Raw genomic sequence first — 18,374 nt, 5'->3', positions numbered from 1 at the left:
ACTGAGTATGTGTTACTGTGTGTGTGAGTGTCTGACTGTGTGTGAGAGAGTGTGTGTGACTGCATACACAGTCACACACACTCATACAGTCACACACATGCTCATACAGTCACACACTCTCACACACACACTGTGTGAGAGCCTGTGCATTTGCATCTGTGTGTGTGAGAGTGTGTGTGTGTGACTCACAGTAACACACTGTCACATACACAGACACACTATCAGTCATACAGTCACACTCATACACACTCACTGTCACACACACGATCAAAGTAATACACACTGTCAGACACACTCACACACCCACTCATACACACACACACACACACACACTGTCACACATACACTATCAGTCACACACATACACACTCATACACTCAGTCACACACACTGTCACATATACTCATACACTCACAGTCACACACACATTCATACTCATACACTATCACAGTCACACACTCATACACTTTCACAGTCACACACACACTCGTACACTATCACAGTCACACACACACTCATGCACTGTCTCACACACTCGTACACTATCAGTCACACACACTCATACACTATCAGTCACACACACATATACTATCACAGTCACACTCATACACTATCACACTCACACACAGTCACACTCATACAAAATCAATCAAACATACTCATACACACACTTATACACTATCAGTCACACACACTCATATACTATCACAGTCACACACACTCATATACTATCACAGTCACACTCATACACTATCACAGTCACACACTCATACACCATCACACTCACACACAGTCACACTCATACAAAATCAATCAAACATACTCATACACACACTTATACACTATCAGTCACACACACTCATATACTATCACAGTCACACACACTCATATACTATCACGGTCACACTCATACACTATCACAGTCACACACACACACTCATACAAAATCAATCAAACATACTCATACACACACTTATACACTATCAGTCACACACTCATACACTATCACAGTTGTACACAGTCACACACACACATACACATGTAGATGATGGAAGGCTCTCACACATACACTGTCACAGTCACACACTCATACACTATCCGTCACACACACTGTCACACAAACTCATACGCTATCCGTCACACACTATCAGTCACACAAACACACACACATGTAGATGAAGGAAGGCTCTTTCACTAAACACATAACAATGGAAGGAAAGTCATTTATTGGTTGTTGTTATTTACGTTAGTTTGGCATGAGCTTTTCTCGAAGTTCTGATATTGTGTTCGCGTTACATGTTTTAGATCCACTCATGAATCAACTCTAGTGTAATATAATTTAATATATATAAAATATATATATATAATGTGGCTTCGCGCTTCTGGAGCGTGAAATGGCTGACCGGAGATCAACTTTAAAGCGCCTCTCCGTCTCCACTAGGCCGCAGTGGTTACTGTAAACAGCTCCAAGTCTCGCGAGATCGCGTCACGTGGTACCGGCGTCGGCTGGTGTCGTCCAATAAGATGACGCGGTGTCCGCTGCGCTCTTATTTCACCCTCACACCGAGAAAGAAGCGCAGCTCGAGTTCCGACTCTCGTCGACGCGCAGTCCCCTCAGACACACGGACGGACATTCACACCGACACGTTTCAGTTTAAAGCAACGTTTACGTTTTGGAACAAACCGTTTTTCTTTCATTTTTTTTTCGAAGTTACGAGTCATAACCGACAGGAATCACAGGACACGAGCAGCGCGAGCACGAGCAACATACCGGCAAACAAAGAAACCCGTTTTTTCTCGAGATCAACCCAATCCACTCGTTCGTTATGAGTCATGTGGCCGTCGAGAATGTACACGGTCTAGACCAGCAGGTGAGTCGGGCTCCGGGGGCTTTCGCGGGGTTGTCTCGCGCCGGCGGGAGCGCTGAGGCGGCGCTGCGTGTTTAAGATGGAGGAGCTGCTGAGGACGAGCGGATGATGGCGGAGCTGCGGCGGATCGCGGCCTTCATCTGACGCTTCAGAGCGTTTAGCGAGGCTGGCGTGTTTCGCGTCGAGATGTGTGTGTGTGTGTGTGTGGTGTGTGTCCTTTATCCCCTCGCTCGGACGCTAACACACACCGCGAGGGGAACTTTAATCTGGTGTGTGTGTGTCACTCGGGCCTGTGGTGAAGCGGCTTCGGCCCTTTGTCTGACCAGCTCTCCGTTTCGCCGGACTCGCCATCAGGTTGTAAATATTGTCATGTCTTAATATGATCTGATGCAACTTCTGTGCGTTAGATTAACCCAAACGGAGATTTTGTTATATCACCGGACACACGTCATTAATGTGTTTATTTGGCGATGGTCATAACGCGATAAAGCTGTAGTGGCCTAATTCACTGGGCTTTGTGTCCCCAGGGCTCGTTTAATGTGTGTGTGATCATGTATCGGTGTAGTTGTGAGTCCGAACCCATTCACCGCATATTCTGCGGAAGAGCTCGCGTGATTTCACGGTTTAGCTGGACGGTAAATTATAGAACAGCTTCTGGTCTCCGGTGTCGGGAGCTCGCGGGCGCCCTCTGGCGGAAGTGCCGTCATCCGCTCCTCACGTGACTCCGTTCAGGTGTGTGTGTGTGTCCTCATCACATCATGTCTTCTCTTTCAGCTCGCTGCCCTAGACTTGAACAACCCTGATATTCAAGGAGTCAATGGAAGTGAGTACCTAATGCTGTTTAGCTCAAGCCCTGACGTTGATCTTGATGAAGTGTGTGTGTGTGTGTGTGTGTTTGCTAACATGTCTGTCCTTCACCAGGGCGTTACATTCCACCTCATCTAAGGAACAAAGAAGCTTCCAAGAACGGTACGTACTCCTCCGAGCTGCTTCCTGGTTATGCCCGTCCACATCTAGGACTGTAACTGTAGTGATGGGACTCTCTGAGCCATGGCATTATGAATGAAGGCTGAACGTCTGGATCAGGCTTCAGATCGGGTCCAGTTCTCACCGTTACCTGCCTTCTGCCTCCAGCCCTGATTAGGGCTCATTAGCCGTTAGTGTGGTAGTTTAGTGTGGGTAGGATTAGGAATATGGAGTGTGTATGTGGGATAAGGCAGGTTTGGGTTAAACAAACTCTGGTGCGGTTTGAATGATGACAGGAAGAGACCCGGTAAAGTGCTCACACACACACACACCTGTGTTGGCCATCACAGTCTAGTGCAGGCGTCAGGACCGCAGCTGATCGTGTGTGTGAGTGAGAGATGGAGGCCTAATGTGTCCAGTGCTGTGGTATTCTAACACTAAAGCCGTGTTCTGTGTTTGTGGCGCCGCATGACTGTAGGATGTGAAGTCCGTGTTCTCCGCTAGTGCGTGCCCAGATCTGGCCAGTCCCTCAGCTCATCTACTCCAGTCCTGTACTGAAGTTCACTGTTTGAGTCTCTGTGCTTTACTGGAGTATTATTTTTTCTGTAATCTTCTGACTTTAACTTCACTCCATCTGAAAGACAAATATCGTCCTCTTTACTCCACTACATTTCTATCAAGGTCCTCGAAGTGGAAAGTCGTTTCTGTCGCAGCTTTGAAAGTCAGTGATGATTTTTTTCTTCTTTAAAAGGTGTTTGGGTTTTTGCAGAAAGCCTTTCAGGAATCACTCTTGTAGAGTCTCGTGAAGTTCAATGATTTCACAGCATTTATTAAACACTGATTTATAGTTTAGAGCAAAATGGAAGAAGACGGATGTCCAAATGCTCATTTAGTGGAGTATTGACATAAACAAAGTTGATTCTGTCTTCAGTGAAGGTGAACAGTGTGAGAATATCAGATGTGTATCAGTGTATTGGATCCGTGCATTCGGCCTTAAAGTGACAGCAGCTTTGTAACTTTTCTACAAGTATTTAAATGAGTTTAAGTTAGTCGTCTGCTAGTGTGTCAGATGGAGCGTCACTGACTGGCTTAAACCATGATGGCATAATGTGCATTTATACAACTATAATACAATAATGCGGCGACATGAAGAAGGAAAGTTACTTTTGATACTTAAGTACTTCTGAAAACAAATACTTCTGTACGTTTACTGCAGTAAAAATCTGTTTTTAAAACTTTCCCTTGTAACGGAGTAATATCTGACCAGCAGTGCTTTACTGTGACTGCAGTAATGAAGTTGTGTGTCCATCTCTGCACTGCTGCGTGTGGCGCTGATCCCAACAGGTCCGACTGGGTTTCCTCTGGGATTGTTGGATCATTTGTCCCCTCCATGTGTTGTCCAATCACACGAGTCCTCCTTATTCTGGCATGTAAACGCGTGCTGCTGAAATTCAAGCTCCGCTTATGTGACTGCGGTTTAGGTTTCCGTTGAGATGCCCCTTGACCTTTGGTCTTCTCCCTCTGGCCCTGACCACTCGTTTTCTCTTTTAGCAGGAGATTATTCCTCTGGTAGGCAGAGCGGGTACTCCGTGGCACCAGGACGGAGCTGTAAGTGTCTGCTACGAGAACCCTTGAGGAAATGCTCAGTTATGCATGATTCCACGATTAATGCTCCGCACACGCTTGGGATCGTAGCTAACCGGTTATTCTGGCAACTTTTGTTTCCAAACGTGGTTCCCCAAGTGTGGTCCACAGGCCCTGCTCAGACGAGGCCGGCCTTTGCTTTGCTTTAGTTTACTCTTGAAGACCGCCTGCCTATCCTATCCATCCCCATTGACTAACTGCTTCGCATTTGACCTCCGACCCCTCCACTCACTCATGTAAAGGCCGATTGGAGACTCGTCTAGCGTGGTTATGCTACACGCAGGATGACTCCAGTGAGAAATGCCCCTAGGGGTAACTAACAGATGGTTAGAGAGGTGATCGTTCTCTGGGATGCATTTTCATAGCACAGCGCTCGACTGGTCGAGACTGTTGTCCAAGATGGCTGCTGTCTGTAATTGTGTAATGGACTGTCTTTATAAAGTATCTTCTTATTAAACTGTTTGTACTCTTACAAAGTTCTCAATGCTGCGGTTTGCATGTAGGGACCCTCATTATGCTGCTGTTAGTGTGAGGCTATTTTGAGCCTTGTTTGTGGCATTAACTAGCCATTTAATTTCACTACCCTGTGCCCCATACACTCGTGTTATAAGCTAATCTGTTTTTCCATTAAAACGCATCCCAGAGAGCGACGGTAACCATCTGTTAATCACCACTAGGGTCGCTTTTCTCCGGAGTTGTCCTCTATCCGTGCTCTGTTTTATTCCTGCAGATTCTCCGGGCGGATGGGATAATGGCCGCAGCAATGGCTTTGTGAACGGCTTCCATGATGGCCGTGACGTGCGTATGAACGGTGGCGGTGGAGGATTCGGCGGCCGCGGCTCCATGCGGTCCGACCGCGGCGGCGGAGGAAGAGGAGGTGGAGGCTTCAGGGGTAAAGCCAGCTTCAGCCCCATCCAGCCAGTGCAGAGCGCAGGCGCGTCTCCACTCGCTTCACTGCTGACCTCTGACCTCACGGCCTGATTGGTGGTGACCTGTTGTGTGTGTGTGTGTGTGCATTTGACAGCAGATGGAGGCGGCTGGAATGCCCAGAAAGACACAGCCTACAACAGCTTCGGTGGACGCAACGACCGCGGCAAATCCTCCTTCTTCAGTGACCGCGGAGCTTCCTCCAGGGGGCGGTAAGGCCTCTCTCTCACTCTTAAAAGCTTTACCGTGTGCCTGACATTAAGCTTCACATTACGCCTGTTCAGGTGCTTGTTCTTCGGACAAGTAAATTGTTAATTCACTCGTCAGAGTAAAAGATTGTTTGTGTATAAATTGTGTTGTAAATATAATTTATTCTGAAGCAATATACTCACCAGTGTTAAATCAGCTGTCATATTTCAATCTGCATATTGCTGATGTTTTTTCCTTTTATAAAGGGCATTTCCCCCTAATCTTATTAAATATAGGCTATGATTCAGGTTTCATTTTATATTGGTAAATTGGATCAATGCATTAAATTAAAATAAGACACTATAGGCTCATTATCAATCTAATTAAATTTACACTGAAAAATTACAACTGCATTAAATAATTGAGACTGTAGTTTTGAATGGACAAATAAATGTAGGACTGTATAAATCTAAAAACCTGTGAATGTTTAGCACAGTTTCTCAGTGTGAGCGGTGCTCATGTGTTGTAATTTCTCCTCGAGATATTCTGCCCCTTTAAGAAATCCACTGATCCGGACGAGCGCTAATGTCCTGAGGTCCACCTCTTCAAAGAGCAGTAAACTTATATTTCTAAAGACTATTTAACACTGAAAACAGAATGTTTCAAATATCCACATTAAATTAACAAAACAATAAAAGCAATGGACTCTCTGTCTGTTAACACAAACTTGCTCTTGAATACCAAAAACAATAAATGAAATGGATGAACTGCAATGGATGATTAAGTGCATGTTAGGGGCGGCTCGGTTCGTATCACGGTTTTCGGTTCTATGCTTTTGTTGTTGTCTTTTCTTTTAATCGTTAACACTCCAGAAATGTCCTTCACCGTATGATATATTGCTTAATTATCCACAATTTAGGCTACAGTATTAACATGTTATATCATGCACAAACTGAACTTGACCAACTCTGAGGAGCGCTCGTGAGATTGATACAGTGAGAGAAGACATTGACATCTCATTTGGTAAAAAAAGCAGATTTTGTATTGCTATCTCTACAGGAACTCTCGTGCCCTTTTAACTCCCAAAGATTGAACTGAAGAATTAACTTGTATTTATCAAACGGCCGACTTGCGTGTAGCTCTAGGCCTTGGTTATACTCGACGTGTCCGAGGGTGCGGCAGCAAAAAAATGACGTCAGCACGGAGCACACAAGACCACATTTCCCTTGGCAGCTTTCCTAACTTCACTGATATTGTATTTTTTTTTTATTAACCATATACCGCACATCCCTCACGTGGCTAAAGCAGGTCTGTGCTCCGCAGGTACGAGCGCGGCGGGTTTGGCGGCGGTGGAAGCAGCCGATGGGTGGATGACTCCAGAGATGAGGAGGATTGGTCCAAACCTCTGCCTCCCAATGAGCGCCAGGAGCAGTGAGTGTTGAGCTGAAGGGCTTCCTTGACCCCAAAACAAAACTATTTCCAGTGTGTGAATAGTTTTGGCCTCATTAAGCAACTTCCATTTTTTTCCTTGTTTTTTTCTTAATGACTATTAGACTTTATTATAATTCAACAGAAAAGAGCAGCGGAATGAGGTAGTTGTGGTGCTGTTCATTCATGCTAATCTTGCACATGCATCATTGATTGGAACACACACAGGGCTTTGGCTGACCGTGTTTTTCCCGTTTTCCTGCAGTGAGCTGTTCGCCGCCAGCAACACAGGGATTAACTTTGAGAAATATGACGACATTCCTGTTGAAGCCACAGGACACAACTGTCCACAGCATATTGAGAGTGTGAGTATCCTAAAGTAGAGCTAGAGTTGGGCTGCTAATGTATAGTGTTTAATACATCAGCTGTGTGTGTGTGTTAGTTTCAAGATCTGGAGATGGGCGAGATCATCATGGGCAACATCGGCCTGAGCCGCTACACACGGCCGACTCCGGTCCAGAAATACGCCATTCCCATCATCAAGTCTAAGAGGGACCTGATGGCGTGCGCTCAGACAGGTCAGCTTGTGTTTCTGCTACAGCTGTGCGAGACTGAAGAAAAAAGCTTGTTAGCCGCCGGTCACTTTAAGAGCTAATGCACGGATCATATTGACACGCATCTGGTTTCTTTCTGATATATCTGATGTCGACTGGGTTTACAAGAGTACTCAAGATGTGTGTGTGATCAGAATGTTGAAGCAGGCTATTAAATCATTCAGATAGTGATTTATGTGCATTTGCGGTATTTTGCTATAGTGTGTGCTTGAATGACCCGCGTCTGTTGCCTTCTCTCTCCAGGCTCTGGTAAGACTGCAGCCTTCCTGCTGCCGGTGCTGAGCCAGATCTACACCGAGGGCCCAGGAGAGGCGCTGCAGGCTGCCAAGAACAGCGCTCAGGTACTGCTTCCTGTCTGGAATACATCAGGAGACGGCGCTAATGCTGCTCATCTCAACTCTGGCTTTCTTGTCCTCAGGAAAATGGGAAATATGGCCGCCGTAAGCAGTATCCCATTTCTCTGGTTTTGGCCCCAACAAGAGAGCTGGCTCTTCAGATCTACGACGAGGCCAGGAAGGTAATGAACCTCATCAGTGTCTGCAGGTCTTGGGTTAGGAGCAGAACGTCTTAAATTCAATATCATGGCATTAAATTAGAGGACCTGATAGCAGAATCCATTCATAATGTAATCTACTGTCAGAGTGTGTGTGAACAAATCAACATTCAGGCCGACTCTTAAAGGGCCAGTTCACCATTAATGAGAATCCTAGGATCGCTTCCTCGCCCTAATGTGGCTCAAACCCCTCAGACTTTCCTTCCTCATATAAAGCCATGGAGTCTCTTCAGAACATCTGGAATAATCCGCTCCATCCGTACGGATCCGTTTCTCTTTGAGATTTCTGAAGCGGCAGTGCAAGTCGCTTAGCCTGTCAATGGAGGACAGAAATCTGTCCATTTCATCTCGAATATCTTCATTTGTGTTCAGAAGATCAACGAGAGACTCATTTATTCATTAAAGCAGAGGCCAAAACAATTCAAATAAAGCAGATTTCATAAGGCGCTATTAAATCACATGCAGCGCAGAAATGATCTTCCTCAGGATTTGTTAAAATGCAGTGCTTGTGCTTAAAACAAATGCAAGTAATTTTCATACACTGACAGATGTGTCAAGTTGACTTTATGAACATGTTGGCAGACATCTTTTTGATCAAGAAATCTTGAGTGATTAAAAACTAGCTTTTTGTAAATAAAATTATGAAGATGGAAAGTGTAATACCACTCATTGTGTGCTTGGCTGTTTGAATGTATGTTCCCTTCAGTAATGTTTAATCGGTCTTAAAGGTGTTCCTAAAACCTGATCTGTGCTGTTTGTCCTGTAGTTTGCGTATCGCTCTCACGTGCGGCCCTGTGTGGTTTACGGAGGCGCTGATATTGGGCAGCAGATCCGCGATCTGGAGCGAGGCTGCCATCTTCTGGTGGCCACGCCCGGCCGTCTGGTGGACATGATGGAGCGGGGCAAGATTGGCATGGACTACTGCAAGTATGTCAAAGATCTGCCCATTTTACCAAGAAAGGGTTCTCACTGTGGCTTGACCTTGAGCGCTGTGCTTCTGTCATCAGTTATCTGGTTCTGGATGAAGCGGACCGGATGCTGGACATGGGCTTCGAGCCTCAGATTCGGCGTATTGTGGAGCAGGACACGATGCCCCCTAAAGGGCTCCGACAGACCATGATGTTCAGCGCCACCTTCCCCAAAGAGATCCAGGTGAGTTTAGGGTTGGGCGGTTTATCGGACATTGTGTTTTAACCAAGCGTCAGCTCCTCCAGTTTCTGTTTGAGCCCATACGGAAGTGACTTATAGGTCCTGCACACGGTGCAAATCTTCGAAATCCTTTACAAATGTTGCTTGTCAGACTGTAGGATCATGATCCCGATGTAAGCCATGTCACACTGCAAGATCTCAGTTGTCATTTGATATCAGGCTGTACAATAGGTAGGGTTAGTTCAGCCAACAATGAGATGTCAGTCATTAACTCCTCTCCCTAATGTCGCTCCACACCCGTCAGACCTCCGCTCATCTTCACACACAGTTTAAGATATTTTATATTTAGTCCGAGAGCGTATGCAAGTGTATGCACACTATACTGTCCATGTCCAGAAAGGGAATAAAAACATCATCACAGTAGTCCATATGAGACATCAGTGGGTTAATTAGAGTCTCTTGAAGCATCCAAAATACATTTGGGTCCAAAAATAACAAAAACTACGACTTTATTCAGCATTGGCTTCTCTTCCGCGTTTGTGTTCAATCCTCAAATAAAGATTCAAACGGTTATGAGTCAGCGAATCGATTCATGATTCGGATCGTGTGTCAAACTGCTGAAATCACGAGACACTGGCGATCCGAATCATGAATCAATACACGGAATTCATAACCGCATTATTTACCAAGGTAATCGATACGGCTAATTTTGCCCTTAATGTCAACTGAGGGGGGTGAATTTAACATTCGTTTACATTATTTTAAGCCTTTTAAGTTCTGCATAATTAAGGGCATGGCCACGGAGTGACGCGTGTATAGCCGTTTGTCTGCTAGTCCTAAGCTCCGCCCACATCCCGCCTCTCTGCCCATGTGCCGGTATCCGGCGTGATGTGCGATGGCCAGCTCGACTCTACTTCAGGCTTCAGAACGCTGAGTTACGTTATGGACACTGCGGCCATATTTGTTGACATTAGTCTCTGGTTTTAACGTTTCTCAGATCTTGGCTCGTGACTTCCTGGAGGAGTACATCTTCCTGGCTGTGGGCCGGGTCGGCTCTACCTCAGAGAACATCACACAGAAGGTGGTTTGGGTTGAAGAAAACGACAAGCGGTCCTTCCTGCTTGACTTGCTCAATGCCACAGGTACGTTCATCTGTGTGTGTGTGGCCATGATGGCACACTGCTCTCCACTCAGGGTGTGATATTTGAGATTAGCTTGTTTTGAGAGCTGACTAAAGTAATCTTCAGGTTGAGGTCCCTCTGAGGTCTTCCGGGGTTCAGTTCAGTGTGAAAGGAGAATTGCTTTTTTTTTTTTTTTTTTAAATGGCCTTTAGATTCAGTGAGTTAGCCACAGATCAGGTCAGCTGTACTTCTGTAGCAGAATTCAACTCTCTGCTTTAGTAAACGCAGGGCTCGGCGATATATCGAAAATTAGCCATTTCATTACGATTTTGACGACGTAAAATTTGAAGATATCGTGAATATTGAATATTTCTAATTCAAGCGTTACCAGATAACAGCTCTGCTTCCACTACTCACTTAACATTGGAAGCAGAAGAGTTAAATCTATATGCGCAGAAACATGACTTATTTTAGAAATGTTTTTTTTTACCCTTATTTTTTTAGAGAAATCCTTTGAGATCAAGTCTCTTTGCCAAGGAGCCCTGGCCAAGAAAGCCGCAATTAAAGTTCCACATAAAATACAAAATATAATGAATACAATGAAAATACAAGACAGGGTGAAAAAAATAAAGTGTGTGTGTGTATATATATATATAAAAATCTGAGTATCAAATGTATTGGATCTGTGCAGCTCTTAAAGGGCCGGAGCGCATATTCTGTGTGATTAATGTTAATCAAACAACAATGAAAAATAGAAAACCACTCCATGCTTGGCTAAACAACTTTAATATATTGCTTAAGAGTCAGTGTATGGTAATTTATAGAGTCAAGACTAGCAGTTTTTTTTATAATCCTATTTGGTATTAGATTTATTTCTTGACTTCTACTGTTAAATAGACCTAAAGCTGAAAATAAAGCACTGTTTTCCTCATTGTAATTTGCATGTTTTGCTTATTTTAAAAAACAAAGATAAATTAATAAACTCTATATTGTAGTTATAAAAGTACATTTGAAATATTAAATTACTCGTATCATGAGAAGGTCATCCCAACCTGTTCAGTAAAAGTAAACACTTTCTAAATAGTTTGTTTTTAATGGGGGCAAAAGAGAATTTCTTTTTTTATATATAAAATAAGTGCTAACTTATTGAGATGTATATCGAATATCGTAAAAATGTTGACAATGTCGAGATTTTTATTTTTATGTATCGCCCAGCCCTATCATTCATGATCAATAATGAAGCCAGTTTAAAACAGTGATGTCAGATCAATGTTAAGATCGCCCCATAGTTCAGCAGAGCTTCATCTGATCCCATGTGTACCATATCAAGAATGAAACTGATATTTGTTGAAGCTCATCATAAGGTCTGATTCTATTTAGTTATTCCGAGTGAGGTTCAGGACAATACGGGGGAGAACGTAGAAAAACCTGGTGAGTAGAGACGTTTATCTCTCCACGGGAAGTGGAACAAATGCAAGTCTCATCTCACGTCTTCATTTTGCTTGAACATTGTTTGTTTTCCAACCCCTCTGCCATGTCAAATGAGATCTATAGTTATCAAATGGTGTTAGGATTATTATTTAATGTCCCCCCACCCCCCCACCCCACCCCGGTAGTCATGCTCTTTTCCAGGGGTTCATTCCTGCGGCTGGATCTGTGCATGAAGTGGCATGCGGCCAATCAGGTGCTGCTCTGTAAAGTCACATGACTCCTGCGTTTAGCAGGACCCCATTGGCTACAGTAGTCTCTAGGCTGCGTTTACACTGCATGCTTCAAGTGACCCAATTCCGGAAAAAGTTCCCTCATGTGGCTCAGATCATCAGAATACATGCACTTTTTACCGCTTGCACGTTCACATGTCATCCGATCTGGATCTGCCATGGCGGTGTGAGCAGGAATAAAGCGTGTGTGTTCTGATATCCTCAGATCAGACTCAGGCCTCACTCAGATGTGGGATAAATCCGTGCGTTAGCGTCTGCCATAAGCGGTCCAATCAGAGATTCTCCAGTGAATGCGAGTCGAAGGTCATTGAGAAAGGAAGGCGAATGACGACACAAACTGCGATTGAGAGCTCTCCTCTTTTTCTCCGCCTTACGAGAAATATGCTGACCTTTAGAGATGTGGAGAAGTGCGGACAGCTAAACATTGAATAATCATTTTGTCTGCATCTGTTGCGTATCGCGCCGCTTCACTTCCTTTCCCGGTTAGGAACGCCTTTGGCTCTTTGGCCAGTGTCGTGTAAATGCAAATATCAGATACGGGTCGCTTTAAAAGATGAACAAAGCAGATCATCCGAAACACGGATATAGGAATCAAGACCTGCAGTGTAAATGCAGCCTAAATGTTACCGTTCACTTCTATGAGATCCAAATGCTCGTCACTCCCCGTTAGCCATTCATTAGCTCCTCATGCTGACGTGTTCAGGTGTTAATCTCCTTCATCTCGTCCTTCAGGTAAAGAGTCTCTGACTCTGGTGTTTGTTGAGACCAAAAAGGGAGCGGATGCTCTTGAGGACTTCCTGTACCGGGAAGGCTACGCCTGCACCAGCATCCATGGGGATCGATCCCAGAGGGACCGAGAGGAAGCCCTGCACCAGTTCCGGTCCGGAAGATGCCCGATCCTCGTGGCCACAGCCGTACGAACCTTGAATCAATCAATCAATCTTCTTTATTTCTATCGCTCTTCTCCAACGGCGATTGTGTCAGAGCAGCTTCAGTGTTAAACAGGACAATACTGCAGCAGAATTAGATTTGGCTGTACAGTCGTTCTGGAGTAAACAGTGATGTTATCAGCTTATTTTAATTTATCATAGAGAGACAATGTTGGCAGATCAGTATTAGAGTTTATAGAATTAAATAAGACCTGATTAATTCATTTTATTTGTATATTTAGTTGAATAACTTTGATCATAATTTGTGTCCCCAACTGAGCAAGCCAAGCCGAGATCATGTCAGATCGTCAGCAGTCTAATCCAGCTGAGTTAGTGGCATCGAGATCCCACAGCTGGGGTCTTATCGTGTGTTTTGGTGCAGTTCCTAAATGCTCTCCTCCCACAGGTGGCGGCTCGTGGGCTGGACATCTCCAATGTAAAGCACGTCATTAACTTCGACCTGCCGAGTGACATTGAGGAGTACGTGCACCGCATTGGCCGAACCGGCCGCGTGGGCAATCTAGGTGAGCGCTGAGACCTTAAAGCCTTTATCTGCAGCTGTCGGCCCAGTTCTAATTCAGCGCTCTGCTCCTCACAGGTCTCGCCACCTCATTCTTCAATGATAAGAATGGCAACATCACCAAGGACCTGCTGGATATCTTGGTGGAGGCCAAACAGGAAGTGCCATCTTGGCTGGAGAGCCTGGCCTATGAGCACCAGCACAAGAGCAGCAGCCGCGGACGCTCCAAGAGGCGAGTTTATCCGCTCCGTAACCTCAAGATATGGGAACTTTGGGGATTTCCACCTGGATTTGGCCGACCCAAATTGAAAAGCCTCCCATACACACATACTGTGGTCTCGAAGGTCAACATTTTGGTGTCCTTTTACAGGAAACGCTTTGAACTTGCATAAAACACTGCTAAGTGAACATTTTGATTTAATTTTTTGGTTATAAATTAATTTTTGAAAGTGTGTGACTCAGGCCCTGTGAGCTGTAGCACTGGCAGACAGTTTGGGCGGTTTCCACTAAACTCCAGGAAATGGTGGAAAAAATTCTGTAATGTATTACACCTCAGACAACCTATACTCACACGTTCATGACTTCAGCAGTGTTTGTGACTTCAAAGGGTTTCCTGTAAAATGACACCAACATTTTGAACCTAGACCACTGTGTGTGTGTGGGAGGCTTTTCAATTTGGGGCGGCCAAATCCAGGCGGAAAGGTACTAGAGTAAATACATTACTTTGTCTAAAGCAAATGCCAAAGTGATGCTGCCACACATGAGGTCTGAGCTCGTCCACAGACATTCAACACTGGAAGAATAAACATGATGTCTGTGGAGTTTAACTGGTGGAGTTCCTCATGTGCTCGTGCCCTGGGCAGCTCATTAATGTGATTGTCTCGCAGGTTTTCTGGTGGTTTTGGAGCCAGAGATTACCGTCAGACCAGCAGCAACACCAGCGGCGGAGGCTTCGGCAGCCGCGGAGGCCGTAGCACCGGAGGCCATGGCGGGAACCGTGGATTCGGCGGCGGCGGCGGTGAGGCTCGCTTTAACTATTAATATTGTCCAGGGCTGTCCCAGACTAAGGACTTCCACATTCGAATCAATTGTCGAATGGTCGCCTGATAGTCGAAGTGTGTGTGTGAGTGGGTTGGGAGGGGCACGACACTAGTCAGCAGGAGGGTTAAACTATGTTTATTTTCCTTTGCACACCGCAACAACTTTTAATAAAGCGACCAAACCTGCCTATGAACTGACAATGGCTTTCTTATTTAGGTTTAACTAAAAGGTAATGCTGTGGATAAACACTCGTAAAACGTTTTCTCATAACATTTTAAAGCTGTGATCGAAATACAGAACATCACGTTAACATATAAAAGAACATTTTGATAAATAAACCAAAAAAAGAATACCAGCCTATAGAGGAAAAGAACAGTGAGTGCGTTTGTGTGCACGTTCTTGAGCCGACTGAGCCTGAAGGGGTCTCACGCCGGACTGAAGCCCAGTTTATAATCGCCTTCTGACAGAAGAGCTGCCCGATGAGTGTGTGTAGCACAGGGGGAAATCAGTACATTGACGATATGAGGGAAATATAATAGACATTTAATAAAACCTTGAAGTGGCAGGATCTTACACTAGCGTGTACACTCACTGAAAACACTGTTTGAATTTAAGGCGACGCAAGCGTCATTTCATGCGACTCTCTGTTGTAGTTTAGCTACGTCTTCTAATGTTTGTTCATGTTTTATTACTGACTATTGCAGTGTTGCTTCATAAAAACACGAATGCATTGAGAGAACATTTTGGTGATTAATTGTGGATTCTTTCTGCAAAAGTCTATGCGGTGAAAGTGTCGTTTTATGGGTATCGGTACCGAATGCTGGATGTCTGGAACCGTGAGTGCGTCTTAAAGCGTTTTTCTGTTCCTCAGGCGGCTTCGGGAACTTCTACAGCAGCGACGGCTATGGAGGAAACTATTCCCAGGTGGACTGGTGGGGAAACTAGGACTCGCTCCTTCACCGTTCACCCTCACCCCACCCACTCCCCACGATTACAGTGGATCACCATGCCAAACTCACTGAATGGAAACCACATGATGTACCATAGCCAGACTTTATACCCTGTGTAGCTTTGAAGAACTCTGCAGTACATTACCAGCTGTGATTCTCTGACCCCATGCGGAGAGGCTTGACCTCCGTGGGATTATGGGATGCCAGGACGACTGAAGCTCTGACCGTAGCAGGACGCGAGCGCTGACCATACTGAAGGGGGAAAGGCCAGGAGGCGGACGTTTGCTTTAGATTCTGGGACTCTAGTTTTCCACTACATCTCATTTCTTTCTACTAAAATGAGAATCATTCGTTTGTTAATGTACTGTGCCTTTAAATTTATACTCGCTGTGTTTTTTTTTGGTTTTTCCTTTTTTCAAACGTCTGGCTGACAAATGTTTCCCCTCTTCTTTCTTTTTTTTTCTCCCTCCCTCCCCTCCTCCCCCCCCAAAAAATAACTTTTTTTGTTTTGGTTTTGGATGGTATAACAAAATAAGCTTGGATGTAATCAAACCTTGGCAAACTCTGGGATGGTCTGTCACAACCTCATTTTGAACTGAAATTTCTTCTAATGGGGTCGCCGGTGATGATGTCACAGGCCTGACCCCTCTGACTCCTCCCCCCCCGCCCCAATTTGGCTTGTGCGCTCTTGTGTGGTCAAACCGCATCACGAGACTTAAAATAATGAATGTTGGAAGGAAAAGATCTTGCTCACTCTATCCTGGAGAGGTATCGATTAGAGACAGTAGTCTTTCTGAGAAAAGAGACCAAGCCATTCCAGTTTATAATCTCAAATTTCATGGTTTTGAGCTGTGGGACTCTAGCGTCGGCAGCTAGCTCAGTGCCACACGCTAGCCGTTTACTCGAATACCGTGTTTGTTTACTTTGGTTTTTTTTCTTCCTTGAATGTCATGGAGGTAGCAATTGGATTAAGCTTGATTTTCCTCCTTCTAAACCCATTCTCGAAGTTGATAATGGCAGGCTTGTGGCGCCTTTTGAAGGTTCAAATGGCTACTCTAGGACCACGAATTCGGAGCGATTGGGCCCTGAACGCCCGGCTCGTCTCTGGAGAAATCCGCATGCTAGTGTTCTTGTTTTTTGGTCAAGGAGATTTTCAAATCGATTTCTGCAGCAGGCTTTTACGTTTGTTACAAGTAACGTTTGTTCACTCTTATTATTATAGTTTTTTTTTCTCTCTTTTTCAAGCTGCGTTGAATTCCGAAAGACATCCTCGGCTTTACACGGCTCTCGTATCCCCCAGGTTTGGGGTCGGTCTTCAGCGTAAAGCAGACTCTCATTGGTTGGCCTGAAGTGGAGGTTTCGTGGCATCCCTGGCCAAAAGTCGGGGCTCTCTAAAGTCCCTTGCGCCGTTTATCCGCGCTCGGGTCGAGCTGGATGCGTTTAACTGAAGTGCAATAGATTTACTCAAGCGTGTTGTGCCTTTCGACATGATGAACTCTTCGGAAAAGGTGAGCTGAAGCAGTATTGTGGGAACTTGATAGCAGTGGTGCTACTCTCGGCCCTTCAAGTTTTACAAAGTCGTTTTATTGCACATCTAGGGTTTTATATAAATGTCTTGAGTGCGTGTCCTTAAGCTTCCAAATATTGTGTGTGAAGATAGCGAAAACGCAGCTTGTTTACAAAAGGGGAAGGGTTCTCCAATAGTTAACCAGGATTGATTTGGGACCAGGGGGATTAGCAGTGGGGAATTTAGCTATTTGCACAGATTACTAGATTCTACTTTTGCTGCTAGTTTGTGTAATTTATTAAGCATTTTTGAGAAATATTTATTTTTATAAGCCTAAAAGTGATAGTTTCAAGTAACTTGACCAAAAGACAGTACAAAAACACTGGCACTTGAATGTTGAATGTCACCCGTATGCGTGAAATTTATATTTTTCGGGGTAGTGTGAGCTTTTTAATGTTTAAGGTCATTTTGGACTCCGCCAAAATTCGCATCTGCAGTCGTCTCGCTGACGACGCGTCTCAATCCGATCACTCGAACTCTGAATTGGCAGCCACAATTTGAATGCTAAACAACCATGCCAAGGTTTGGAAAAAGTTACAGAAATATTTTTGTAAATGTGTATCAGTGCAAAGTGTTCAGAATCTCCAGTTGTTTTCTGTTCGTTTTTGTTTTCCAGTATTTATTTTGTTTTATTTGTGTCTTTACCCCCAGTGAATGTCTGGCACACGGCAATCTTAAGTAACATGTGGTTATTCTCTATTGTTGCATTTGCATATTGGGCGTGGCGGTGGCGTTCCCTGACGGTGTCGGCTGGATTGGGTCTTAACGGCGGTAACCGGCCGCCGCGGCTCAGAGGACGCCACCGCAGCTCTTAGAGTTAGAGTATTTGCTTTACGTACTAGTTTAGAGGCTGTGCACTGCACGAAAAATTAAATGTGTGTTTATCGTATGATTTTACCAAATTAAAGTTGGAAATTGCAAATACAGAAAGTGTGTCTTTGCCTCTGAATGTTAAAGGGCTGGTTCTGTCACTCGCTCTCCTTCTGTTGAGATCGACCAATGGCGTGCGGAGGCTGGGAAACCACGTCAAGACCAGAGACTAATGTCAACAAATACGGCTGCTGTGTCCATAACGTCACCCATAGCGTTCTGGAGTCGAGCTGGCCATCGCACATCTCGCCCGATAACAGCACATGGGCAGAGAGGCGGGATGAGGGCGGAGCTTAGGGGATGGCTAACAGACAGCA

The 18,374-nt window shown here is 44.9% G+C and overlaps 1 protein-coding gene across 8 annotated transcripts; it reads left to right on the top strand.

Annotated features, from left to right (window-relative positions):
- Positions 1–1,540: 1,540 nt before the first annotated feature.
- Positions 1,541–18,117, top strand: ddx3xb (DEAD-box helicase 3 X-linked b). 8 transcript variants are annotated; one of them, XM_067458630.1, is made up of 20 exons: positions 1,541–1,871; positions 2,643–2,691; positions 2,790–2,837; positions 4,389–4,442; positions 5,209–5,412; positions 5,503–5,617; positions 6,918–7,025; positions 7,288–7,387; positions 7,465–7,600; positions 7,880–7,977; positions 8,055–8,153; positions 8,956–9,116; positions 9,197–9,341; positions 10,336–10,480; positions 11,840–11,890; positions 12,913–13,094; positions 13,516–13,633; positions 13,708–13,861; positions 14,517–14,647; positions 15,542–18,117. In XM_067458630.1, the coding sequence occupies exons 1-20, from the start codon at positions 1,827–1,829 to the stop codon at positions 15,613–15,615; spliced, it is 2,217 nt and encodes a 738-aa protein (XP_067314731.1). In that variant the 5' UTR covers positions 1,541–1,826; the 3' UTR covers positions 15,616–18,117. The 8 variants fall into 8 exon arrangements, with proteins under 8 accessions (XP_067314731.1, XP_067314730.1, XP_067314729.1 ...); XM_067458629.1 differs by having other exon boundaries at positions 4,386–4,442; positions 5,506–5,617; XM_067458628.1 differs by having other exon boundaries at positions 4,386–4,442.
- Positions 18,118–18,374: the final 257 nt, after the last annotated feature.

Source organism: Pseudorasbora parva, chromosome 12, assembly GCF_024679245.1.
Source record: "Pseudorasbora parva isolate DD20220531a chromosome 12, ASM2467924v1, whole genome shotgun sequence".
NCBI lineage: Eukaryota > Metazoa > Chordata > Actinopteri > Cypriniformes > Gobionidae > Pseudorasbora > Pseudorasbora parva.
This window is presented reverse-complemented; position numbering and strand designations above follow the sequence as displayed.